We start from the raw sequence: 27298 nt of genomic DNA, 5'->3' as shown, positions 1-27298 counted from the left end.
TTGAATTATAAAATAAAAAATACCAATATAGCATTCATTCTGAAAACAACAAATATAAGTATAATCAGTATATTTACATTTTTTTCAAGTAGTTCCTTTAATATTGGTCTTTTCCTCTAGGGGTTACTTCAGCCATTGCTGACCGTTAAGCCCTGTCATTTTTCATAAATGAAAGTAAAATTTCAGAGAAAATTTAACTTGCGAAGACATTGCTCTTTTCTTAATTTATTCGTAACATTTCTATAAGAATTTACATTATCCAATACAACAAATGATGAACCGAACTACAATCGATTCATATACAAATTTACTATTAAGGAGGTACAAATGAACAGAGAAGACATCTTCAGGAGAAAGGAATATCAAAGAACAGCTTCTACCACATGAACAAATTGAAGTATTACTTGATTGTCAAGCCAGAGTTGCCCTCTTGCCTTTTGAATCCCTCGACTGCAGCAATTATTTGTTAACTAATCAGTATTAAAGGAATAGCTAAAACAGTGATGGAGTTAGAATTTTTTTGCAGTGGGGGCAAAGATAAAGAAAATCACTAATCAACATTTGCATATACATATTTTAAACAAAAATAACAAAGCTGAAATCTGAATTACGCTTGGTCATCTAAAGTCTAAGGAAGTTTGCTTTGAGAAATGAAATAGTAAGAACTCCATTAATAGATAATTCAGGTAAATATCACAAGTCAGCCTCTATCATCTCCTTCAAAGTTAAGAGTGCACGTACTTTATCATATTCAATCCCTCGAGAGTCAGGATAATTTGTGACAGATTTAGAGAGTTTAAATATATAAGTCTAAATATTACGGCATTTAATATATTTTTAACTTATATTAAGATTTCTTTTTTGTCTTGACTAATGAGAAAGCTACAATTGCTATGTCGGCTCTTTGAAATAATAATTGAAGATGCTAGAGTTTTCAATTAACGGAGCTAACTTTTTTCACTTAACGTGACTTGAAGCTCAAGTGTGAATTCCTACTCATCCATAAACACAGTATGAACACAATTCTGTCAAACTGAAGATATTATAAAACGAAACTCATATTAGTTCACAGGAGTAGCATAACATCCTATGAATTATATGAATGCAAGCTAAAGTTGACTGGGGGCATTTGCCCTCAGATCTTTTAGCAGCAGGCCCACCTCTTGCAACATATGTTACTAAACATAACCCCCCCAACAGACTCAACAGAAACAGATTGAGGGAGAGGAGGGAGAGACAAGAAAAAACCTGAGCAGCAACAGATCTCTTTGAATCCAAGAACTGGTGATATATACTGTAAAGTCTTATCTTCTCTTGTTCTGAGACAGATGGTCTAGCCTTGGACGTTGTGAACTTCAGAAGAGCATCAGTAATAACTGGTGTTTTTTCTGGCCTAGAGGCATCCACATTGTCTAGAACATCATGAACTGCTGCAAGCTGCGCATCTGAGAGGAGAGCTTGGAGATCAGCTCCACTGAATCCCTCTGTCATATTAGCTATTGTAGCCAAATCAATATCATCAGCCATTGGTAACTGCATTAATTAGAAAGACTTGATTTAATTAAATTGAGAAAGGAGTATGTTTGATAAACCATCAACGTCAGCAGAATCATTACATAATTGAGGTAAAAACATAAACTCGCGCTACTAATAAAGGGAGTGAGACAAGCTGTAAGGCTACCCGGTCAAACTTGGAAATATTAAAATTCAAAATTAGGGTGGGGTAACCACCAACTTGACATTCTGCAGTCTGTACATATCTCTGGTGGAATTTAATATTTTCATCAACAGTAACACCCAACAAAATTCCTACCACTTGAACTGCAATAGGGCTAGACCCTCCAAGGCCACCATACTAGATTGCAGTTTCTCTTCGTCCAATTACCCCTTTATCTCAAAATACCACTCGCCCTATTGACTCATCCATACACATCATGTCCTAAATAAAGGAATATCGAGCTTCCTCCAGTGCTCCTATCCTGTTTCCAGACTTGATCCCATTCTTGGCCAATTACCCAACCATGACCCTCATTTTCCATCACACCCAGCACCTGCAGTGTTGGTCCCTCTAGGAAGGTTCATTAGGCTCCCATCTCCTTGAAAATTGCAAGGAAACCCTTCAACAATGTCTTCAAGCTTCTTCTGATTGCACTTGTTGAAGATCCATAACATTCCTTGCTTGTTGTCAATCTCTCTTCATCTTATTCATCTAATCTTAAGGACGTTTCTATGAGAATTCCAACCTGGTCTCCATTTTCATTTGCATCATGAATAGAGAACTTTGATACCATTTGATAGAAATCGAATGTTTATAGACAGAAACCTTTGTCCTTGGCTATGTATCAGTATTAGTGAGATATAATATCAGAAATGAGGAAATGAAGATACACAATAGTACATAGCTCTTCCAGAGACCTGGGCGCTCTCAATTTCCACTCTAAAACCAAAAGACTCGCTATTTTTTCCATCCAATTATTTATAATGTTCTAACTGACATTTGGGGTAGGGTGGGGTGGAGGTGGGGGTCTGCCTTTCCCTCTCTAACTAACAGTTACTCCTATTGATACTAGGGGATCTAACAAACTGATAGCCTGAGTTCTTAACTTGAATGTAAAAATCAGAACAAAACATAATATGCAGTTTGCAAGCAAGAAACAAAACATGGACCATTATCATATAGTTATGCTTGTGCATACCTTCCTAGAAAGTACTGTAAGAATTTCCAATCTCTCATGCCAAGATGGAAAGTCACAGAATAGAAGACGATCTAACCTACCAGGTCTCAACAGCGCTGCATCAAGTAAATCTGGTCTACTGCTTGACATGAAAACCGGATATTAGAATAGCCCATAATAAATATCCATTTCCCATTTGTTCTTAATATCTAAAAATTAGAACATGTTTAGATACAAACTAGAAGTGCTTTTGAGAGCTTCTCTGTTAGAAATAAAGAGTATTTTCCAATAAAGAAGCTCTCAAAAGCACTTTTAAGATTGTATTCAACAGAATCTTAGTCAGAACAAACAAGGATCAACTATAAGCATACCATAGCCAAAGCATTTTTCCAACTTAGAACAAATGTCCAAATATATTAAAATATCTCATATATCAATATTTGTTAGTGTTGAATCCTGCCTTAATGGATGTTTTAAAAATGACAAAATCTTAGTTTCAAGTTTTAATTATGAAGAGTTCTCATGTGAACTACTAACAAGATTTGTTCAAGTGTTTCAGATTTATCTTGTTAGTACTCAGAAACTCTAGTGTTTCAGCTCAAAAGCATCCTTAGAAAGTAGCCAAGAAACTTGAGCTGATAAGTAACACCATAGTCCTAGTGATTGTATGTGCAAAAGACTGTTGAATCAAGGGAGTTCTTCAAGAATGAACATCTTCTGTTAGGGAAGATGCCCTGAAGACCTTGTACAGAAAGTCCTCTTCTTTGAACTTTGCATCAAGAAGCTTCAGTTCAAGTTCAATTTCTCAGAAGACTGGTACTGAAGATCCTACTCAAAAGGTTGTTTAGAAGGAAGCTTAGAAAATTGCTCAAAAGAAAGCTTAGAAGGAAGCTCAAAAGGAAGGTTCATAAGCAAACGGCTTTTGAAGGATTTGATGACAATACTAAAGTGAAAGTACAAGATTATGTCAATACTGCTTAAAAACTAAGCTAGCTACAACGAACCTATTTTGGAGTCTATAAAAGGAGGATCAAGGCAATTGTTCCAAAGGAAGCAAGATCAAAGAGAGTAATCAAAATACAAGCTTCCATAGCTATAATCCTTACTTCATGCTCTATTTTCAAAGATCTCCACTTCTGCATATTGTAAACACTCTTGTAATAAAAAAATGAGATGTAAATCTTCCTTAGTGGAAGCTCTTGGTTAGGAGAATCTACTGTAACCATAGTTGTGTGCTAGAATACACAAATCCTGTGTAGGAAGGAGTAAAAAGCTTCGACCGGTTCGTTGTATAAACTCATAGCATGTGGTTGTGAGTGTTGGAATCTCAATAGGTAGTTGAGGGAAAAATCTTAGTTGGTAGCTAAGTGTGGAACACTAACAGTAGGTGGTTGTGTAGTGTGGAACTTGTCCCAACACATGGCTGGTGGTGTAAACTAAATAGCAGTTGCTGAAATAGTGGAAAATCTCATAAAGTGTGTGAAGACTGGATGTAGCCCAAGATTGGGATGAACCAATATAAATTACAGTTTGCAATCTCCCTTACTCTATCTATTTTACTTGTTGCAGTTGTTTCTTTACATTATATATCTGAACTGCATAATCTATAAGTGTTTTCTTTAAAACTATATTGAAGAAGTTTTTATAAGAAAAACTATGTTTTAAATACTCAAAAGACTCATTTTCTAAAGAACAAATTTACTCTAAAACTACTCAAAAAGAGGTTTTGAAATAAACTAAGCTTTGGAACACTCAAAAGAATCATCTTCTAAGGAACATATTTTCTTAAAGAATAGATTTTTAAGAAACAACAATTCAACCCCCCCCCCTCTTGTCACCTAACATTTACTTCAATTAGGAGTTAGCATAAGGTGCAATGGTTATAATAACTAGATTGGTAACATGTGTGATACACAGACTTTTTTTTTAATCAGCTTAAAAATATTATTAATATATCATTAACGTATATTGTGTTGTTTTTTAATTACAAAAAGGAAAGAAAAAAAATTGTTTTCCCCCACTAACTGTAAAGCCTAACATATTACTATATGATAATCATATTCAAAAATGTGTAAATCATAACATACAATCACAACCTAAAAGACATATTGATTTAATTTTACACTTCAAATTAAGGGCATAATTAATGCATCAATTGTTCCAAAATAAACATAAAACAAAATTAGAAGATTGAAATTTAATTAGGAGCCCTTTAAATCCCTCAAGTAGACATAAGTTTAGCTTCAATCTTTAATAGAAAATTTGATTTCACAACATGAATTTCAATTTTTTTAAGTTGTTTGCCACACTATTTCTTTCACTTAGTTTTTAGATGAGTTTCTACTTTTTTCTTGTCTCTTCTTAATTCACATGCAAACTTTTTACCTTCATTATCAATTATGATCAAATATTGTTGATATATTTATTGATATAATTTATTCTTAAATATATAAATTAATTTTTGAAACTAACAATAAATTATGATGTATTATCTTAAAATTAGTAGTTTAAAACAAAAATCCAATATACAACTAATTCAAACAAATAACTAAATTTAGAAGTTATTTTCAAAGCTACCCCTTATAGAAAAAATGCCCCATTACTTTTTCCCATTGCAAGATGTGATCAAAGTATAGAACATAATAAACAAAAACATCCTTCCTCCAACTTTTTAAAATTTAGATAACTTGCTAATAAATTATACATAACAGAAAGGAAAAAAAAAAAAAGAATAATTAAACATACAAATAAAAAAATATTATTTTTGTTATTTATTTACATTACTACTTGTGCTGTACATGAAAATTGTCCACAAAGTTTATTTATTGGGAACATACAAATCATTTAAAGCTAGCTAAATGGAGTAGTTGAAGAAGCTCAAATCTTTTAATTATTTAGCACTATAAACAAAGATTTTGACATGGTTGCGTGCATAATTAACTGTCATTATATAAATAAATTGAATTATTTAGTTAATAGTTGTAAACAAAAAAACATTTGATAAAGAGTAGTTGTAGTGGGTATATAGAGTATTAAATGGAAAATGGGCCAAAAATCACAATTGGAGAACTACTTCAATTTATATATATTAAGATAAGATATGGCATATGTCAATTCCTCCAACTTATTTAAATTGACATAACTTGCTAATAAATTATACATAACAAAGAAAAAAGACCAATTAAGCATACAATAAAAAAAAATATTATTTTTGTTATTTATTTACATTATTATTTGTGTTGTACATGAAAATTGTCTACAAAATTTATTTATTGGGAATATACAAATCATTTAAAGTTAGCTAAATGGAGGAGGAGTTAAGGAGGCTCAAGATTATTTTTGTTATTTAGCACTGGAAATGAAGAATTTGACATAGTTGCAAGCATAATTAACTTCTATTAAATAAATGAATTAAATTGATTAGTTACGAGTTGTAAACAAAAAGCATTTAATAAAGAGTAGTTGTAGTGGGTATATAGAGTATTAAATGAAAAATGGAAAGGAAATCACAATTGGAGAACTACTTTGCTTTATATATATGAAGACTAAGATGTTATAATTATTAGTTAGTTAAATAAAAGGTTTCATTTTATCTTGTAACGTGAGGATTAAACTTTTCCCTTTATGAAATGAGAAATCCTGTGTGAAGGAGAAATCCTTAGAGGAGGAGTATTCTTTCTCCTCTTCTTTGTTCTATCAATAAAATGTCTTCGGTTTCTAACAAATTGCATTATTATATTGTAGTTGCAGGCCTATATTCATTTTGCCTCTTATTTCATAAGTGTTTGTTGAGAAATTTGTCCAAAGTGGCCATAAAGCTTGTACCAGAAATTTCCACCTGTAACTAACTAATATAAATTATAAATTAAGTATCAGCCAGAAGCAAATCAAGGTTGAACCTACAGTCTTCTTTTAACTTTACATCCTTTCAGCTTATCTAAAATTTAAATTATACTTTTTGACAAATGAATACATGTTTGAGAAACTAACCTGGTTGCAGCAAACACAAATACACCAGTTAAAATCTCAACACCATCTAACTCAGTCAGAAACTGCAAAAATTGAACATATTGAAGTCAGATTTTATTCAACAAAGTATAAGTTCCGAAAAGTGACAAATATATACTGACTTGATTAACAACACGATCAGTTACTCCAGTATTGTCATGCCCTCTCTTGGGGGCAATAGAATCAAATTCATCAAAAAAAAGTAGACATGGCGCTGCAGCAGCTGCTTTAGAGAATATATCCCTAACCTGAAACCATCATTCAACACTCAGACCTTCTAAAAAAATCAATAACTTCAATTTGATTAAAAAATATTATAGACCACACCAAAAGAAACAGCTTATGTCACCTAATAATAGACATTCATGATCAAATGGCTCACATGGTGACATTGTAAAAAGCTAGTTTTGAGTCAACTAAGATGTAATAACCTTCAGAAAAACCTTTTATACAGAGAAATTGAGAAAATACACAGATTAAGAAACATACTAAATTCAAAAACAGCATACACCAATAATAGCCTAAAGAAGGTGTTATTGGTCTCTTACAGCCTGTTCAGAAGCACCAATATACTTGTTTAACAGTTCTGGCCCTTTCACTGATATAAATCGAAGTGAAGAAGCAGCAGCAGCAGCACCAACTATGTGAGTTTTGCCACAACCAGGAGGACCATATAAAAGGACATTTGACCGCAACCTCAAAGGTGCTTGAGCAAAAGTTTTCGGGAACTTTGATGGTAACTCTATCATCTGGAAAAAATTTAACCAACATAAATCATACAAAAGTACAAGCATAAAGTAAAAACAATGAGCTTGAGTGTTCTATGTCTCTTTCACTCACTCAGCTTCATATACATACATACATACATATATATATATATATACATATATATATATATATACATATATATATATATATATATATCAGAAAAGGTATAATGAGTACAACCAGACAAAAAAGAAAGGGATGACATACTGATCCCTATGACAGCCAGCTACAGCAGTGAAAATATAACAAAAAACAACTTTTACAAGACAAATATTAATAATACAAAATATATTAATCTAACAGTAAACATCCTACAAAAAGCAAAAATAATTAAATTATTGTTCAACTAACTACAAGTATCATTGTGCATCAGAGAATCCCTCTATTCTTGACCACCATGATTTTGAGAGAGACCCACTTACTGAGCCTCCTTTCTGATATTTTAGAATGTGAATATTAGCATCCCAATGAGCAGTTCTAGGTGATCACATGAACTGAGTCAACTGACTGAGATAATTCAGCTTTCCTACTATTCTACTACATCTTTCTAGATTATCCAGTACATTTCCATCTTCACTTACCAACTTTTTATTTTTGGTTGATCAATAAGAAATTAATTAAAACAAAGAAAGCATATTACAACTGCTTTAGAGGATAAGAAATTACACAAAGAAACCACAAGTTTATAAGAACTGTTGCAAAGCAAAAAGAAACCACAGTAAAGCACTGTAAGAAGTGTGGAGCTGATTATTAGCATGCACTATAATAATGCCTTTTTAGATATCATGTATAAGAGTTGGTTCTTACAAATGTAATAATATTAATTAAAATCTGAAAGAACAAAACAGGACACATAAAATAAGGAGAGAAAACAACATCCTAATATTTCATGAAGTCAGACCTCCTTAATAGCATTTCGAATATCAACAAGGCCACCCACATCATCCCATCCAGAACGGCCATCATCAGATGCTGATTTTGTGACATCACGCATTGCAACTGGAAGAAAATCAAGCATTGCCTGAGAGAAATCCTCCCTTAGTAAAGAAGGACTCTCATGCTCATAAATGGAAGCATTAGATGGCAGAAAACGGCGAACAGCAGCATGGACAGTTCTGTCAACTAATATTTCCTGTAAAGAATGAAATTATTAAATATTTGCATACATGCAGCTCAGAGATAGTTATTGACAGTTAATGATTTATGCATTATTAATATTCACAAAGACAATCAAACTTCTACAGAAGCAAGTGTTCATAAAATGCAAATCCACTGAAATAATAATTAAGTTGGGCAGGCACAGGATTGTCTGAGTTTTACAAGCTAAGATGAAGTAATTTTAAATTCCTTATCTCTAATCTTGACCATTTACTAACCAAATTTATGCAGGAATATTTCGCTGAATGGTTCACGAACAAATGCACCAACTACCTCACCCCCTCCCCCTTCTTCCCCTACCACCAAAAAAGGGCTTACACTGTGACAATGTGATGTTAGAAGAAAATAGAACAACTCAAACTCAGACACCAAGAAATCTCATAAACTGTCCTACTTTTCTTCTTTCTCTCTCTCTCTCTTCAGAGTCTATCCACAAACTGTCCTGTTTTTCTAGTCTTGTTCTGTGTCTGAAAACTCTTAATTGATGATGTAAAGCAAGAAATCTGCAGCAGAATGTCCATACCATAAACTGCCCTGTTTTTCTTCTCTCTCTCAATATTAATATATGTACACACACACATTTTTCCCTACACATGGATCATATAACAAACAGAACATGGTAACACAACAAAACTTACGATTAGTAATTTACAACAGTAAAGCCTAGTAAATAACAAATGTCTACACTAAAAGAAGTGGAATACCAGATCATAACCATCATAACCATCACATTTTACAGCCACATCAAGCACGATGTCATCATCGCATCGCAAGTGACGCCTCTGTATTTCATGCTTCAACATAGCCTTGCGCTCAGAAGCTGCAGGAGCAGGCAGCTTTATGTGAAAGTCAAACCGTCCTAATAAAAAGTGAATCAAGAAATTAGCAGCCAGAAGGTGAGAATAAAATGCATATAAAATAATGAAAGAAAATCATGGTCAATATTCTTTTTGGATTTTACTGCAACATAATAAATATTTTATGCACAAAAACAGCAAACCTGAAGAGCTCAAAGGTTGTGGGATCTTCTCTAGGGATTGTATGGAAGCTATGAAGGCTATTGGTCCAAATCCACATGATTTTCGCCTCTTCTCCTGTTCAGTGTGCCACAAAGGCTATAAATTCGTAATGGTATTTGGAAAAGAAAAATGGATACTAAGTTGATTGAGCAACAAAGTGATGATCTCATATACATTTAATCTTTTGCAAATTTTATAGTATGTGCTTCAGTTACACGTTAACCCTCAGAAAGACAGCATTTATTTCTAGATAAGAGTAAAATAACTCTGTTTTTCGCTAGAATGTCTTAATAAGGAAAATATTTGTATTTAGTACACTTACAAAAATATCTTTGGTTGAAAATTAGTTTTGTTGGAGAGTCACCTTAATTGCAGTCACTCTTAGGCTGAGTTAAGCTCATAGAGTGCAGCCGACAGGATACAGATGTTGGGTGGTTTAGTCTCACATTGACTAGAGATATGGCTTAAATAGAGCTTATGCAACTTGGACAGTCCTCACTCCTCACCTTACAACTTGATTTTGTATGGTTGAAATAGGCTCTAAACTCACATTCTAAGAAATTTTGTAGGAAATATTCTGAGAAAATAAGAGAAGGGAAGTACAAAACAAGATGGCAAGATATACCCTCAAAGGTAACAAGAAATGGGAGAAAAAAAAAGGAAGGAAGAACCAGTCCATAAAGCAAAGGCAGGAAATCTACTTGCACATTGACAAAAATAGCCCCATGAAAGAAAGCAATTAGCTTAACATCATAGTGATACCAAGAAGACTTGGATATCTTCATGTCTTGTTGATAGGCCCATAGTACATGAGTACAGCAGAAGAGGAAATTATGGTCCAAATAACAAAGGGCTGTTGGTTTATGAGTGGAAAAAGAAGAATGACATAAAAGGGCAGGTGTAAAATTCAGTTAGCATAGAGAGAGAATGTCATAACAAAATTGTTATAGGTGGCATGGGGGAAGAGGATGAGGAAATTTGATAATCAAGGGGAGAAGAGAGAGAGAACATTACATAAAATAGAGGGGGAGAGAGAAAGGGTGGAGGTAAATTTTGATGTTGGTATAGGCTATGACTTTGGAGACAGTCATGGTTTTCATTTTTTTATTTTTGCTCTATATTTTCAGTGCAATTTCTGCAGCTGTAAGGAGCTCAGCTCCAATTTTTCTCTGATACTAAATAATACCCATTTCCTGTTAGCTCTATCACTTTTTTAAGGTAAAGCAGTAGCTCATTCTGTTTTAAATAATACCCATTTCCAATGAAGGTCAACTCACCTCCTGTATACAAGTAATACGTGATACAGTGATACAGGAGGTGATTTTTACACGATATGTGATACAGTTGCTCACTCTGTTTTAATTTTTAGGCCCTTTCAGTACTACTATGGACAGGAGGTGAGTTCACCTTGATGGTGAAACAACAGGCCAAATCTCAGGCAAGCTGAATAAGCTTCCTTTTTCCTCATTCATTTTGGTATTGCATAGTTCAGCATCCTCTCAAATGAGTTCTGCCTTTCTTGTCTGTGTTGTGGCAGCATGGCTCAACATCAGAACTGAAATTCCATCACTTTTGTTGGAAATATGAGCATTCAATATTTATTACCCTTCACAAGTAGCTTAGTTAATGTTTAGCTAAGTTCAATGTATCTTAGGAAGTAGTGATATTTTAATTGTTCTCTTGAAAATAGTTGTAGTCATTTATTGTCTTAGTAACCATTCTGATTCTTATTATAAATAGATCAATCCGCTGAGAGAAAAAATCACTCAAGCACATTCATAAAATCTCCTCTCATTTTTTCACACCTTTTTACTGAGTTTCTATTTCTCTTCTTAGTAATTATTCCACATCTATCTTGGGACATCATCTGTTTTACCCAATTTTTTAAAACTAAACCGATCATTGAATAGGTCAAGCCACTAGGACAAGGTTTAATGCTTCAACCTGGTTGAACTATGGTTACACTAATATTAATAAAATAATATTAAAGAAAGATAATATCATAACTTTATAATACTAAAAAAAAAATTGTGGATTCTTAAAATTTAAAGTATATACAAATTTTCAAATGAAATAGATTATAATAGTTTAGTCTAAGTTTTAACAATATGCATCAACATTTATTAATAAAACATTTTTACATTTAGAATACTAAAAACAATGACAAATACTTTAGGTTGATTTTATTTTTTTAAGAAAAAAGTTAAAACAAGAGTGTTAAAAAAATTCATTGACCCACTGTAAACCCATTTTTGACCAGTTTCCGGATTCTTTGACTGGTTTTTTGCTAGGACAGTTTGTGGTTCATTTGAACCACTCAGCTGGCCAAATTACCAGTTTTTTGGTCCAACCGGTTGGTTTGATCCAGTTTTCAAAACACAGGTTTTACCCATTTGGTTGCTACTGGGCCCTTTTTTGTAAAAATTGAGGAAACTAAAAGAAACCTAGAGAGATTTTCAGTAATCTTTGTACTTGTTATTCATATTCTGATCCCTATAAAAGAAGAGATCAGTTTATGTAGTTACAGAAAGAATAAAAGAGAAGCTAACAGACTCTACTGATGTGGCACCAGCCAATCAGCTACCAGAACACCTAACAGAATAACAAACTTTGCTGATGTGGCAACAGCCACTCAGCGTATAACAAGTTGCAAGACTATGCTGATACAAACAAAAGAGAAACTCTATTACTCAAATATGTTTGGTGTGTCTGAGTACATGTTAAGTTGATTTTTTGTTTTTTCTTTCATGTTCTCCTCATTCTTCCAAATCAAGATATCTATTTATCTCTCCTCTCCTCAATTGTCCTCCTTTTCTGTCTGTATTTAATTATATATGCATTATCATACTAAAATATTATAGACATGAGATAAGTAGAAAAAGTCTTCCTCTCCCCCATTAATGAATTCATTTATCAAAAACTGATAGCTAATTGAACTAACCTATTGATGACTTAAGGATGGATAATGGCTATCAACCACAGGCCCACACTTCCGAAAGCCAAAATTCTCATCAATATTTTGACACACAGTTGTTACAAGTATCAATGATATTACATAACATTCAGAGAGCCAGCAATAAATAACAATAACGGCATAGTTCTTACACCATATTCATCCATGATGTCAACAAGAAAATCTGTGAGTCCAGCAACAGATATTGAAGGCTGAGATCCTTCAGAGTCGGGGGCAGAAATTATGCTATCAAGATCATCAAAGATGACAACAGAAGGAGCATGGTATAACGCTTCTGTCACATGGTTTGCAAGTTCTTGGCGAATAATTGGGACCTTCTCCAAGGCAAGTTTTGAACAGGAAACAAAAATTCTACATAACATCGAATACTGACATTTTCAAATCTAAACAGGAGCAATTGAACATAGAAAAATGGGGAAAATCATAAAGGAACAACTAAAGTAGAATTAATATTAATACATGTGTGCTAAGATGTCCTCACGATTTTCAAGGGATTTTGCCACAGTTCTTGCTAATATAGTTTTCCCAGAGCCCTGAAAAATAAATAAATAAATAAATATATATATATATATATATATATATATAAACGTCAAATGCATTGATAATTAACTCATTAGATTGGCAACATTTTTTTGTGGCCAGATAACAATACAAAGGTAGATAAGAAAGAATCACTAAGCATAATGTGAAATCTTAATATGAGGAGCTAGATTCCAAACTCAAAAACTAGCAGAGCAGACAATTTGAGAGAGATAGGTAGGCCTCACTTTCCTTAATATTTATCGAAGATAAAATTGCAAAAGAAAAAAGATCTCCTGGTATACGTTTTCCATTTTGGCTTTTAATTCTTATAAAGTAGTTACTCCTTTGGCATCTTTAATCAGTCAAGTGATCAATATATCCTAAATTGGAAATACATTTATCCAAAATTCAGTCAATAACTAGTTACACATGATTCAAGGTCATAAACATGTTTTAATTCTTTGAGGTGGTACTTTCATTTACTTGTTTCTGTTGGAATGTGTAAACAACATAAATACTTAAATAGACTAACCATATTTTGTAATTATGTAATAAGGATATTTTGTTATTCATGATTTCGTGTATTTATTACATGAAGTCTTCATAACAGCCCCAGATGTGCAATTTAAACACTAATTCCATCATTGATTTCTTGTTATCTCTTCCTATGAAACACTGAAACCTCTCTAATTCAAAGCGTCAAACATGTTTCCAACACCCACACTTCCCAACACCCCAAATCAGGTTCCCAATTAAAAGAGTATTTGTTGTTGGCTTGGACACTTGAGTCGATAGTAGACACTTGAGAGACCTCCATATGGATGGACACACAAGTGTATTTATTACACGAAGTCTTCATAACAGCCCCAGATGTGCAATTTAAACACTGTTGAGAGTGATGGTGAATGAAGAGAACATATTTCTTGTGTATTGCAAAGCAAAAGATGTGTTTAAATACAAAGTAGTGGGCCTAGGCCCATAAGATAAAAACTATAAGATAAAAGACTATAAGATAAAATTATATCTAACACTCCCCCTCAAGCTGGTGTATATAGATCATATGCACCAAGCTTGTTACAAATATAATCAATCCTAGGACCCCGTAATGATTTGGTGAAGACATCTGCCAACTGATCAGTAGAGTTAACAAACTGAGTAGTAATGTCCCCAGATAAAATCTTCTCACGAATGAAGTGACAATCTATTTCAATGTGTTTGGTCCTCTCGTGAAATACTGGATTTGAGGCAATATGCAGGGCAGCTTGGTTATCACATATGAGAGTCATCTGTGTAACTTCGCCAAATCTGAGTTCTTTAAGCAACTGTTTGAGCCAAATAAGCTCACACGTAGCAGAGGCCATGGCACGGTATTCTGCTTCTGCACTAGATCTTGCCACTACATTCTGCTTCTTACTTTTCCACGAAATCAAGTTATCGCCAATAAAGACACAATAACCTGAGGTGGATCTCCTGTCAGAGGGAGAGCCTGCCCAATCTGCATCTGAGTATCCCACAACTTGGGTATGATTGTTGTAGCCATATAATAAACCTTTTCCTGGAGCACCTTTGATATACTTCAGAATGCGGATGACTGCATTCCAATGTCCTGCACATGGAGAATTGAGAAATTGACTCACCACACTAACCGCAAAAGAGATGTCAGGACGTGTTACCGTGAGATAATTCAATTTCCCAACCAGTCTTCTATATCTCTCAGGATCTGAGAAAGGCTCCCCCTGACTTGGTAGAAGTTTAGCATTAGGATCCATAGGTGTATCAACGGGCTTGGAATTCATTAGCCCAGTTTCCTCTAAAATATCCAATGCATATTTTCTTTGAGATATTACAATTCCATTTGTAGACTGCGCTACCTCAATCCCCAAGAAATACCTAAGTTTACCAAGGTCTTTTGTCTGAAAGTGATGGCAAAGATGTTGTTTTATCTGAGAAATGCCATGATGATCACTACCAGTGAGAACAATATCATCAACATACACTATCAAGTAGATGCACCCAGCAGTGGAATGTCGATAAAAGACCGAATGATCAGCTTCGCTTCGAGTCATACCAAACTGTTGGACTACAGTACTGAATCTACCAAACCATGCCCTTGGAGACTGCTTAAGACCATAAAGTGATTTGCGGAGACGACATACCAAACCGGAAGACTCCCCCTGAGCAACAAACCCAGGAGGTTGCTCCATATAAATTTCCTCAAGCAAATCCCCATGAAGAAAGGCATTTTTAACATCCAGTTGATAGAGAGGCCAACGGCGAAGAGCAGCCATGGCTAAGAATAATCTGACAGAGGCCATCTTGGCAACAGGAGAGAAAGTGTCACTATAGTCTAATCCAAAAATTTGAGTATAACCTTTGGCGACCAAACGAGCTTTGAGTCGATCAATGGTGCCATCAGGACCAACCTTGATTGTGAAGATCCATCGACATCCAACCACAGACTTCCCAGGAGGCAGAGAAACAAGATCCCAAGTACCATTGTTCTGAAGAGCACACAGTTCATCAAGCATGGCTTGTTTCCAACCAGGGTGGACCAAGGTATCACCTACATTTTTAGGAATAGACACAGAAGAAAGAGAAGAGAGACAAGTATATTGGGAGGGGGATAACCGGTGATAACTCAGAGTAATATAATGAGGGGAAGGATTACGAGTAGAACGATTACCTTTCCGAAGGGCAATAGGGAGGTCAGACTCAAGTGGTTGGGCCGGAGGAGACAGAGGAGGTGGCACCGAAGTAGAGTCGGGTGAGGGTCCAATGGGAATGTTGGAGCGTTGCCGACGATGATAAACTTGAAGTGGAGGCGGAGGTGGTGGGTCGAGTGACACAGCAGACACAGGAGGAGTATCAAAGACAAGAGGTAAGAGTGAAGGGGCAAGGACAGGTGTAGGAGAAGAGGAAGTAGATGAAAAGTAGAGAGAAGACTCAAGAAAGGTGACATCGGCCGAGATTAAGTAGCGACGAAGGGAGGGTGAGAAACATTTATACCCTTTTTGAGACCTAGGATACCCTAAAAAGACACATTTATGAGACCGAGCGGAGAGTTTGTCAAGACCAGGACTGTGATTATGGACAAAACACGTAGATCCAAAGACGCGAGGAGGTAGGGGGTGGAGAGGTTGAGAGGGAAATAAAATAGAGTGAGGTATTTGGTTGTTGAGGACAGAAGATGGCATTCGATTGATGAGATAACAAGCAGTGAGAAGAGCATCACCCCAAAAAGTTTGAGGAACGTTACCATGAAGTAAGAGGGTGCGAGTGGTCTCAATTAGGTGTCTATTTTTGCGCTCAGCCACCCCATTTTGTTGAGGGGTATATGCACAAGAAGTCTGATGAAGAATGCCATGGGAAGCCATGAAGGCTTTAAAGGAGTGGGAGAGGTATTCACGAGCATTATCACTACGAAAAGTACGAATAGAAACACCAAATTGAGTTTGAATTTCATTATAAAAAGATTGAAATATGGAAAATAATTCAGAACGAGATTTCATTAAAAATAACCAAGTACATCGAGAGTAATCATCAATAAAAGTGACAAAATACTGAAATCCTAAAGTGGACGGGACCCGACTCGGCCCCCAAATATCAGAATGAACTAAAGCAAAAGGAGACGATGCTCGTTTGTGAACACTCAGAGAGAAAGAACTACGACTATGTTTGCCTAACTGACACGACTCACACGACAACTGAGACAACTTAGACAGACGTGGTACAAGATGTTGAAGCTTGGCAAGGCTAGGATGACCTAATTGAGCATGGATGAGGGTAGGGGAATCCGCCACCAAACCAACAGGAGCAGAGGTGCGTAGGTGATAAAGGCCATGAGACTCACATCCGGTGCCAATCATCCGTCCCGAACTCCGGTCCTGTAAGAAAACAGAATCTTTAGTAAAAGAAATAAGGCAATCAAGAGAACGAGTAAGACGACTAAGGGATAATAAATTAAAGGGAGACTCTGGGACATAAAGGACATTGTCAATGGAGAGAGAAGGAGAAAGATGGATAGTACCAACACCATGAGATGTGGCGCGAGAACCATTAGCCATAGTGATAGAGGGTAAATAAGCAGAGGTAGAAAGAGATGAGAAAAGAGACCGATTACCAGAAATATGATCGGTAGCACCAGAATCTAGGACCCAAGGGCCAAGAGAGGTGGAGTGAGTGAGACCAACAAACGAAGGACCTGTGTGCGCAACAGAAGCAGTGGAATTGGAAGCTTGACGTTCTTCATACCATTTAAGGAAGTCATTGAAGAGAGCTGGGGGCCCAGAGCCAGAACTGTCAGAGGGGTTAGCACTAGATGCAGTCGAGACAGGAGAGGCAATGTGGGCAACAGCACTAGCAGGGCGAGGGGGACGACCATGTAAGACATAGCAATGGTCAATTGTGTGACCCAGTTTGTGACAGTGATCACACTTGGGACGACCTTTGCCCGGTTTGCGAGAACGCTGACGATCATCACGTTGAGAAACCAAAGCAGAGGAGTCGCCAGTGGTAGCTGAAGAAGGTATGTCAGGGGAAGACTTGCAGGGCACACGCAACAGAGTGGACCAAGCCGAGTTCAAGGTAGGCACGGTCGGAGATCCCAAAATCTGATCACGAATGGAAGAGTACTCATCAGGAAGCCCATACAGTGCCATCAACATAAAGAATGTTTGGCGTTGCTCTAGTTCCTTGGCAGGAGTGTCAGCAGGAGGCAAAAGTTCATTGAAGTCATGTAGGAGGCCATGAACTTTGCCCAAATACTCAGCCATGGAACCATCAAGGCGTCGGGGGGAGATGATATTCTGGAGATTTTGACATACACCATAGAGACGTTGAGTATCATTGGTGTATAACACTCGGGCTTGTTCCCATAAATCAACACATGTCTCATGGGCACGAAAAATTTGCTTTAAGGAGGGATGAATGGTCGACTTAAGGACACTACAAATTTGAGCGTCAATTTTCAACCAACTAGGACGATCTTTCTCATCAACAGAAGTAGCTGTCTGGGTAAGGTGAGCAACATAATCCTGTCCCTTAAGCCAAAGCTTGATATGCGAAGCCCAAGTATCATAATTGGTGCCATCTAACTTGTCAATGGAAAGAGGGACATTGACATAATTAGTGAAAATAGCAGAGTCAGGCCGAGCAGCGGAAGAGGAAGACATAGATGCTGTAACAGGAGAGAGAAACAGCAACAGGAGAGAGAAAAAAACGGCCCGAAAAGGAAGAGACCCGTGACAAACGATGGCCGATCACAAAACAAATCACAGATCGGGGTAGAGGGGGTCTGGGCGAGTCCGGCGCCGGTGGTCGCTGCCGAAAAGGTGGCCGGACGCGCCGCCACGCGCGGCGGCCGGCGTGGAGGAGAGAGAAAAACGCGCGAGGAGGAGATCGGCGCGTGAGGGATCTTCGTTCGCCGCGCGACCGGTGGCGGGTGAGTCGCCGGAGCAGGGCAACCTGGGTGGGTTGGTCGCCGGCCGGAAAGTCGACGGCGGCGGCGGTGGATAGCGGCGGCAGTGACGAAGAAAACCCTAAAAAAAAAGGAAAAAAATTGTCGGAATGAGACACGACAGGTTGGGTAGCCGGAAAACAGAATGAGACACGTTTTCCGGGCACCGATGAACAGTGGGTCCACCGGGAGGTCAAGGATTAGGCTCTAGATACCATCTTGAGAGTGATGGTGAATGAAGAGAACATATTCCTTGTGTATTGCAAAGCAAAAGATGTGTTTAAATACAAAGTAGTGGGCCTAGGCCCATAAGATAAAAACTATAAGATAAAAGACTATAAGATAAAATTATATCTAACAAACACTAATTCCATCATTGATTTCTTGTTATCTCTTCCTATGAAACACTGAAACCTCTCTAATTCAAAGCGTCAAACATGTTTCCAACACCCACACTTCCCAACACCCCAAATCAGGTTCCCAATTAAAAGAGTATTTGTTGTTGGCTTGGACACTTGAGTCGATAGTAGACACTTGAGAGACCTCCATATGGATGGACACACAAGTGTATTTATTACATGAAGTCTTCATAACAGCCCCAGATGTGCAATTTAAACACTAATTCCATCATTGATTTCTTGTTATCTCTTCCTATGAAACACTGAAACCTCTCTAATTCAAAGCGTCAAACATGTTTCCAACACCCACACTTCCCAACACCCCAAATCAGGTTCCCAATTAAAAGAGTATTTGTTGTTGGCTTGGACACTTGAGTCGATAGTAGACACTTGAGAGACCTCCATATGGATGGACACACACAAATATTACTAAATATATATATATATATATTTAACTTTTAGATAAGTCAACTTAAAATATAATATAAAGTTTTAAAAAATCATGTTTCTTGCTTTTTTTGAGGTCTGTTATCATAGAAAAAATATAGAAGGTTGTTTTAAAAGAGTGAATATACCAGCAATTTAGATCTTGTGTTATGTTACTTGTTTCATTTCATCAGAGTCTTTTTGTGTGTATGCACTGTCCCAACGTCCTATATTTTAGGCATTAACCGTGACAGGGTGTTCATATCCGTGTTGTGTCCAATGTTTATCAGAGTCCACACTTCATAAATCTCTTCTCTTAACATAATCTATATAGCCTAACACAAGGCAACCCTCTTCCATGTGTACCACCAGTAAATTTTTCTAGTGAGGATTAAATATGTTTAGTCTCTAAACTTTTGTCCATTTTTGTTTTTACTTTAGTCCCTAAACAATTTTTTTACTAATTTTAGTCTCTGAAATTTTTCCAAATTTCACTTTTAGTCCTTGAACTTTTTCTCATGTTAACATTTTGGTCCTCAATGTTTAAATTTGTTATTCATGGAGAAAAGTTTTAGGAACTAAAACCAAATAAAATTTGTTCAAGGGCTAAAAACAAATATTGACAAAAGTTCAGGGGCTAAAAAACATATTTAATCCTTATAGTAAACCAAGTCTTCACTTTTGTTTCTTTTCTTTCTATGCCATGACATGACATCCTTCTGTCAACATCTCCAGCAAACATCTTTTTTTGACCATTGACTCCCAAATCTGAATTGTCCACTTTGCTTGAGCCAATCCCAGGCAGTTTCAAGCCAAACAGCCTACACTCCACATGCATCCATCCACACAGACACATACTCTTTGGTTGGATCTCTCCACTTTTATTGCCACACTCTCACTGTCACATAGGGCCCTTTTAGTCAACCTAAATATCATTACTATCCCTACCACCTTATCTGAGATTGTCCAATGAAAAAGGAGAGCGAGCTATGAATGTTGAAATGGAGACATAGGAAAATGACAGAACTTGGGTGCATACAATGAAGTACTAAGCAGACAGGTCAACCTAACAATACAAGGCATGGTTGATAGCAAAACAGTATGCACAAACCCATGGAATTGAATCAATTGATTACCTAGAGACCTTTGCTCCATTTAAACCATCCAGCAATGAGAATCTCTAGTTTACTAATAGCCACATTCATTGTGAATTAAACTTGATAAAGTCTAAGTTGTACTCACAGGAGGTCCATATATCAGAACGTGTCCAGGGAGTGGTAAGTTGTGTGAGCCAAACCACAAACCAGATGCAGAACATAACAATATCAACATCCCTGCAGTTAGCAAAAACAGCAAGTTCAATATCACCAAAGAGCATCCCAATGCAAAAGAATACAACTTTTATTTAGGTGGCTAGAATTCAAATTAATGAGCAGCAGCATCAAGGAGGAAAACAGATGAATCCTGCATACGTCAAACTAAATTCTAGCAAAATTTTTGAATGGGTCATCCATACCAACAGCACAAAATAACTGGACAAAAATAGGGAATCTTAAGTAACAAAAATAAGTTCACTAGATAAAACAGAGAGAACAGAATCAACTTCTTTGTAAGAATAATATGCATTTCTCATTCTCTAACAGTTAAGGAGAAGACAATATTTGCAGTCTCATGACGAAGGAAGATCCCACATCATTATCAAGCACCTACTAGAAAGTGGTTGTAAGAAATTATGAAATTCAGAAATCAAGAAGTGTTATTTGCAAGTTGCAACACACCCTACATATAATTATTATACAATCCTAGCATTAAAATAAAAGAAGGTGTGCCACCCACACCTTATCTATCTTTCTAACCCACCCACCCTTCATTTGCAACATGATTGCAGCTAATTAAACATACTCCAGTTTGAGGGAAAATGTGCAGGAATTAGAAAAGATTAACAGTAAGAACAGATGTTTCAGGATGCATTAAAAAAAATGCCTCAATGAATAACAATATCAATATAATACAGATTTAGGTGTCATTGTTATCCCTTTAGTGAATATGCCTCTTCTTTTCCTCTCTCCTTTCACGACTTAGATAACACATTAATATCTCTGACTAGAAAAGTCCTAACTTCAACTCCCAACAACGAAGTTCTTTCCCACTAGCTAGAGGTTGGCTACCTGGATGGTACGGAAACATTGGGCTCAGTTAAAAATCAAATTCTCTAGGATATTATTCACCAAGAGATCTCTCTCAACAACTTCCTCCAATGTCCTTCCTAACTTCTAACTCCCAAATAATATGAAATTATGCCCAAAAAACCACACAGGTTATGGTCATATTTAATCTTTGTGTACAAACAATTTTCAAATCCTTATTGCCATGAGTTATATTTACATACATATTATTTAGACATTTTTCCTACTTGGCTTGTACATCTATTAACAAGACAGAACAAATAAAAATAAAGGATCAAAGTTTTTATTTGGCAAAAAAAATGACCATGGGAACAACAAACAAATTAAAAAAGAAATGAACACTTCAGCCCCCAAGAAATGAACACTTACTATTGATAACATCATCAGCTGTTTTCTCCATCCAGCCAAGGGAAGATACATTTGAACTAATGTGGTCTTGAGAGGCTCTCTCTTCTATACAATGAATAGACAAAGGATCACATAATTTTATCCTTTCAAAAAGCTTCAGGTCCAAAATATTGATGTTATTGACTCTTCCACCTAGAGCAACTTCATATGCATTAAGTTTCCCATGATGCAGATATTCTTCACCAAAGGTCAATAGAAACAACATTTCAGGCGCCTTGCCACTGTTCACTGAAGAATTATAGGCTAGCTGAACCTTCCCATTACTCCTAAGCTTGTAACAGCTTAATTCAAAGTGAAGCAAGGTATTGTTTCCCATAACCAATGAACTAACCTCCATACCCGTAATGGAAGTAATTGCTTTAAGTTGTGTGATATACCATAATCGTACAAGACTCTGTAATCCCTTTCGATTCTGAGACAGATTTGTAGCCTCTTCCTCACCTTTGTAATTGGATTCATCAGAGAGAGCTGCTACTACTTCATTTTGGATTGACCAATCTATAGCATCCCCAGAGACACCTGAAGTAGCTTTTGCATGCAATTTTTCATCAATGTGATTCTTGTGACCATGAAAAACTTCTAGACCATCTTTCTCAACATCATTCTCCTGCCTTGACAGTTTGAATTGGCAAGGAAAAAGAAAGGTAGAAGGAATACTTTTATCCATAATGATATCACATGACTTCAAATAAACCCCTATGCAATCACAAAGCAATATTATTGTTAAAAGCAGATACAAAATTGAAAGACAGATAAATTCTCAACTGAAATATACTTTAAACATCTAAAGAAAATAGCAAAAGTCCGCCTATATGAAGGCAACAAAGAAGCTATAGAAGCAATAGAAAACTTTTCAATCTAACTTAGTAAAAAGAACATGGCAAACCCAAAAGGAAAAAGAAAATGCACGAACGAAAAGAAATTATGTTTGTGCCCTGTGTGAAGCTTGTTTGAATCAGTTTCTAACATTTTCTTGCATTGTTCATCTGCCTTCTCATTCTGGAATAGATTGTTAACCCCTTTGGTAATAAGTGTGCCTTAGGTCCTAAATTTCCATGGCAATGTGTAATAAGTGGTACCATTAGACGCATTTGTCTGAAGTATAACACTTGCATTTTTTACAATGCTTACCTGGCTAAGCAGATGATTTGATATAAGATTAGGCAATTGGACCATCATTTGTTATGTTTACAAAGATGAAAGAAACTATATATATATATATATATATATATATGCTGAAGAGTACAAGAGAAGCTAACTGACCAGCTAGTGTACAGAGCAAGCTAACAAATTACAAGAGTACACCATTAGCTAACTAACTGAAAGTGACAGATGTTACTTCAGTTATAACCAAAATCAGAAAAGAAAAACAATACAAAAACTGATACAGTAAAATCCTATACCCTAATAGACAGTAAGGTTAATATCTTTCATTGAAAAACCTAGAATTATACTCTTGTCAAAACTAACAAATCCTCCAACAAAAAGTAGCAAAGTTTCATAAACAATTCACTCTAACTTTCTCCAAATGCCATATTTTAAGTTTACATACCAGGGCAAACCCACTGATTTTTCAAAATAACAAACAGCTTATTCCCTAATTGTCATGCATGACAGACAGCTCGACACAATGCAATTAGAGACTGCTTGTCTCCTAACTACAGATACACATAACATAAACACATCATCAAATACATTTAATAACAACTTGTTGGGTGCATTATTCTACACCATTAAATTTATGAGAATATACATACAATTGATTCCAAAATAGAATGCATCAGTTAAAATGGATATTAGGACAACTTGACATACATGAATGTAGGCTAGCTCCCAAATAAAGGCGAAGAGACTTGGCTACCATAACATGTCCTTTAGCCACAGATTCTGAAATCAACAGCTGAACAATTGTTTGTCGATATTCTGTCTTGTCGATATATCCATTCTCAACTTCATTCGTAGCTGAACCACTTTTGGCTTTTGTATTGGTTCTGGAAACATTAACGTTCTCTTTGGATACTCTGGGTACTATCAAAACAGATTGAAGCATGTTGAATGAATATTGTTTGGCTGTTTCTGGGTGAACAAAAGCAATAGAAGTAAGCCCTACACGAAACTCATCTCCTTTGAGATGAGTACTGATACTGCATAATCCATCTGGATCTTGTAAGCGAAGCAGCATCTTAACAGTATTCTCTTTATTAGAAGAGTCTAGATGTGAATCTCCTGCTGGATCCAAAATTCTTTTGCGTCTTTTTGGAGCAACAGCAACTTCAGTTCCTGGCATGAGTTGTACTGATAAAGTCTCACATGTTAGACAGATAATCAAAACAGACTTGCTTATACTAGAACTGTAAGAATCCACTGAGGAAGAGAATAATAAATAATTATGCACGGTACCATCCTTCCCTCCTACCCCCAACATGATATATCCTCCTACTTAATAATATTTTTAATGTTAACAATCATGTTGTATACTAATGCTGAAAAGAAATACCGGTTGGAGAAACATAAGTCACAAATAAGCACATATTTCCCTAAGAATTAATATAAAGTGCAAATGCAACTAACTAAATTAAGTCATTAAATATAAGTTTTTAAAATTATTCATGACAAAGTTTCATAGCAAGGAACTCACCTGCAAAATGATACAATGATAACAAATTATTAAATGTTTGTTTCGGGCAGTAAAATCACTCAACCTAGAAAAGCCTAAGGGACTTTAATTCATAAAAACATAAATCATATGACCAGCACCAAATATGAATGCCAAAATGCTGCCCATTTCCTATACATGTCTGAGATAAACTTATCAGAGCAGCATGAGAAGCACACCAAACAGAAGCAAAAACCAATTATATTTAAACTTGAAAAAACATCCCTAACAGTGAAGAACATAGTTTGCATTTTTGTTTTGGCATCTATGTTGATAACTACATCTCTACCATGTCTCACAACCTCTCGAGAGGAATTATATTACATACATATAAAAGAAAAAATAAATAAAATGTCATTAATAATCTTTGCAGCAAGTGATGATAATATTAGAGTGTAATATGAAAAATATTACACTCTAATAGATAATGATATACTAATGAACTATGCAGACAGAAATAGGCATCATCTTACCCACCGCATTCTTCGGAATAACAGAAGCCACTTGGAATGTAATGACAGTATGACCATGCAACCACAAAGGAAACCTCATCCCTTCATGAACAATCCTGACCTGCATCAAGTCACCCACGGCATTATATGCATGCAAATATGCAATACACAGATCAAATAGATTAATTTCTTTTCACATTGATTGAGTGCCATTTCAGATAGCTGGTAGAAAAGGGAAGGCAAAAGAGAAAAGTAGTTTAAACAATAAAGAATATAATTATTAGATCCTAGGTAAAGAATTGAAAATAAAAAATATTATAAGAAAGAGCATAAGGAAAAAAGGGAGTATCTATTGCCACTCATGTCTCTACTGTCACTCCTCCTATTTATATTATTTTTATTTGTATTATTATGTAAAATATATTTTTCTTCTCTATTAATCAAACTTATAGCTTAGAGTATCAACAAGGTCTCCTACAGATAGTAGGTAATCAGACTCTTTAAGCATGTTGTCAGGGTTTGATACTTTGTCATGTGTATGGAAAATACTTCGTTGGAAGAGACAAGACAAGGCATACTTCAAAGGTCTACAATTAGTCTTCAACTATAAGTTAAAGATAGGTTAGAATACTTTTTTACTCTCTATAGTTTCACTTACTTTATTCTTTAGTCTCTATAATTTAAAATAGACTTTTATAGTCCTTATACTTGTCTTTTTCAATCTTTTTAGTCTTTATAATTTAAGATAGATCTTTTTAGTCTCCATAATTATAGTTTTTTTTAATTCTTTTAATTTGTATTGTTAATTTTTTTTATAACACTGTCTCTTTTGTGTTGACATGATACATGTATTAATTCAACTTTGTGTATCTAATGTCGAATTTATTTTGATAGAGTTACTCTAAATTAAATTTCTCGAAACTGTGTCTCTTTTGTATCTTTACCTGCAATGCTCATTGTTAAAACACTTATTTTTACCCTCATAAAATTGAAAACTTGTACCACCTCAACACAAAACAGACAACTTTACAAAAAAATTTATCGATAGGGACTAAAAAGGATAAAAAAAAATAAGCGTATAAGGACTAAAAAAATATATTTGAAACTATAGAAACTAAAAGTTAAAGTAAGTAAAACAGACTAAAAAAGTATTGTAACGGATAAAGATATACTTGGTACATACCAAAAATCAAACATATTAATTGTGTTTCTTGAGTCTCGTGCCAAAACCTTAAAAGTCAATCAAAATGGAACTGGGGGAGTAATAGTTTAGAGATATCACATAAAACTTAATCAAACAGAGTGACAATGGACACAGTGGAGCAAACAGAAAACATCAACCAACCACGCAGCATGATTATTACAACGAAGACAAACCTAAAACTCTCAATAGACACACTCCAATCCCTAATTACTCGTCTAACAACAGTATAAAGCCTGAATTTCGATATCTACTCCAAGCTATTTTCGATCAAATGGCACTGTTCCGTGGCTGAGTGAACGAACAACTCCATACCTGGCTGAGGATTTTAGCCTCGGCTTGGTCGGCGTTGAGCTCCAAGATTTCCCAGTCATCTTCCGTGTGCGGCTCTATCGTGACCAGAGAAGCGTGCGGCACATTGGGAGCAGCTCTGACTTGAACGCTAGCGTGATTCGGCAATGAAACGCACTCCGCAAACAGAGGAGAAACCTGAATAATTTTTGGAGATTGTATAAAGAATTGGAATTGAAAGGGAAAGAGCGAGAAGGTGAGGGGGAAAAGGCGCGTACCTCTATGGCGGAAGAAGCGGAAGTGGCGCCGGACCAAGCGACGAACCAGGTGTGCGGAGGGTGAGTGGGAGAGCGAAGCTCGAGAGCGAGAAGTTCAGGGAGCGGTGTCGAGCGTTTGGAGTGAAGCGTTTGGATTAGAGAGAGGGGAAGGGATACGAAACAGGAGTCTATGCCTCCCACCACCTTCACCTCTAACTCCATGGGATGGCTGGGGGTTACGCGATTATGCTGCAACTAGCAAACAATTGCAGTGTCGCAACACGAAAACAGATGAACTCACTTTCACTTTCTTATTACCATGGGCAAAAATATTAGAATGAACAAATCTGTTAACCCTTGCCTTGTCTTATACAGGATTTTTTTTTCCTAGGTTGAAAATAAATTTATTATTAGATATTTTATTAATATTTTTTACACTATTTT

The 27298-nt window shown here is 35.8% G+C and overlaps 1 protein-coding gene across 7 annotated transcripts; it reads right to left on the bottom strand.

The window, feature by feature from the left end:
- PEX1 (peroxisome 1) lies at positions 1-27199 on the bottom strand. Of its 7 annotated transcripts, none has more exons than XM_083071066.1 (17): positions 26876-27197; positions 26622-26795; positions 25127-25226; positions 23813-24292; positions 21959-22693; positions 20646-20737; positions 13062-13135; positions 12734-12953; positions 9610-9724; positions 9314-9468; positions 8353-8583; positions 7232-7432; positions 6806-6931; positions 6666-6727; positions 2697-2814; positions 1249-1533; positions 1-450 (listed from the first exon to the last, which is right to left on the bottom strand). In XM_083071066.1, exons 1-17 carry the CDS (start codon positions 27074-27076, stop codon positions 412-414), a joined length of 3408 nt encoding a protein of 1135 aa, XP_082927192.1. In that variant the 5' UTR covers positions 27077-27197; the 3' UTR covers positions 1-411. The 7 variants fall into 7 exon arrangements, with proteins under 7 accessions (XP_082927192.1, XP_082927194.1, XP_082927193.1 ...); XM_083071068.1 differs by having other exon boundaries at positions 9610-9703; XM_083071067.1 differs by having other exon boundaries at positions 23813-24277.
- Between the last annotated feature and the right edge of the window lie 99 nt (positions 27200-27298).

Source organism: Cajanus cajan, chromosome 3 (assembly GCF_000230855.2).
Source record: "Cajanus cajan strain Asha chromosome 3, NIPB_CcT2T_4, whole genome shotgun sequence".
Lineage (NCBI taxonomy): Eukaryota > Viridiplantae > Streptophyta > Magnoliopsida > Fabales > Fabaceae > Cajanus > Cajanus cajan.
The sequence above is the reverse complement of the archived record's forward strand: the minus strand, read 5'-3'. Positions and strand labels throughout refer to the sequence as shown.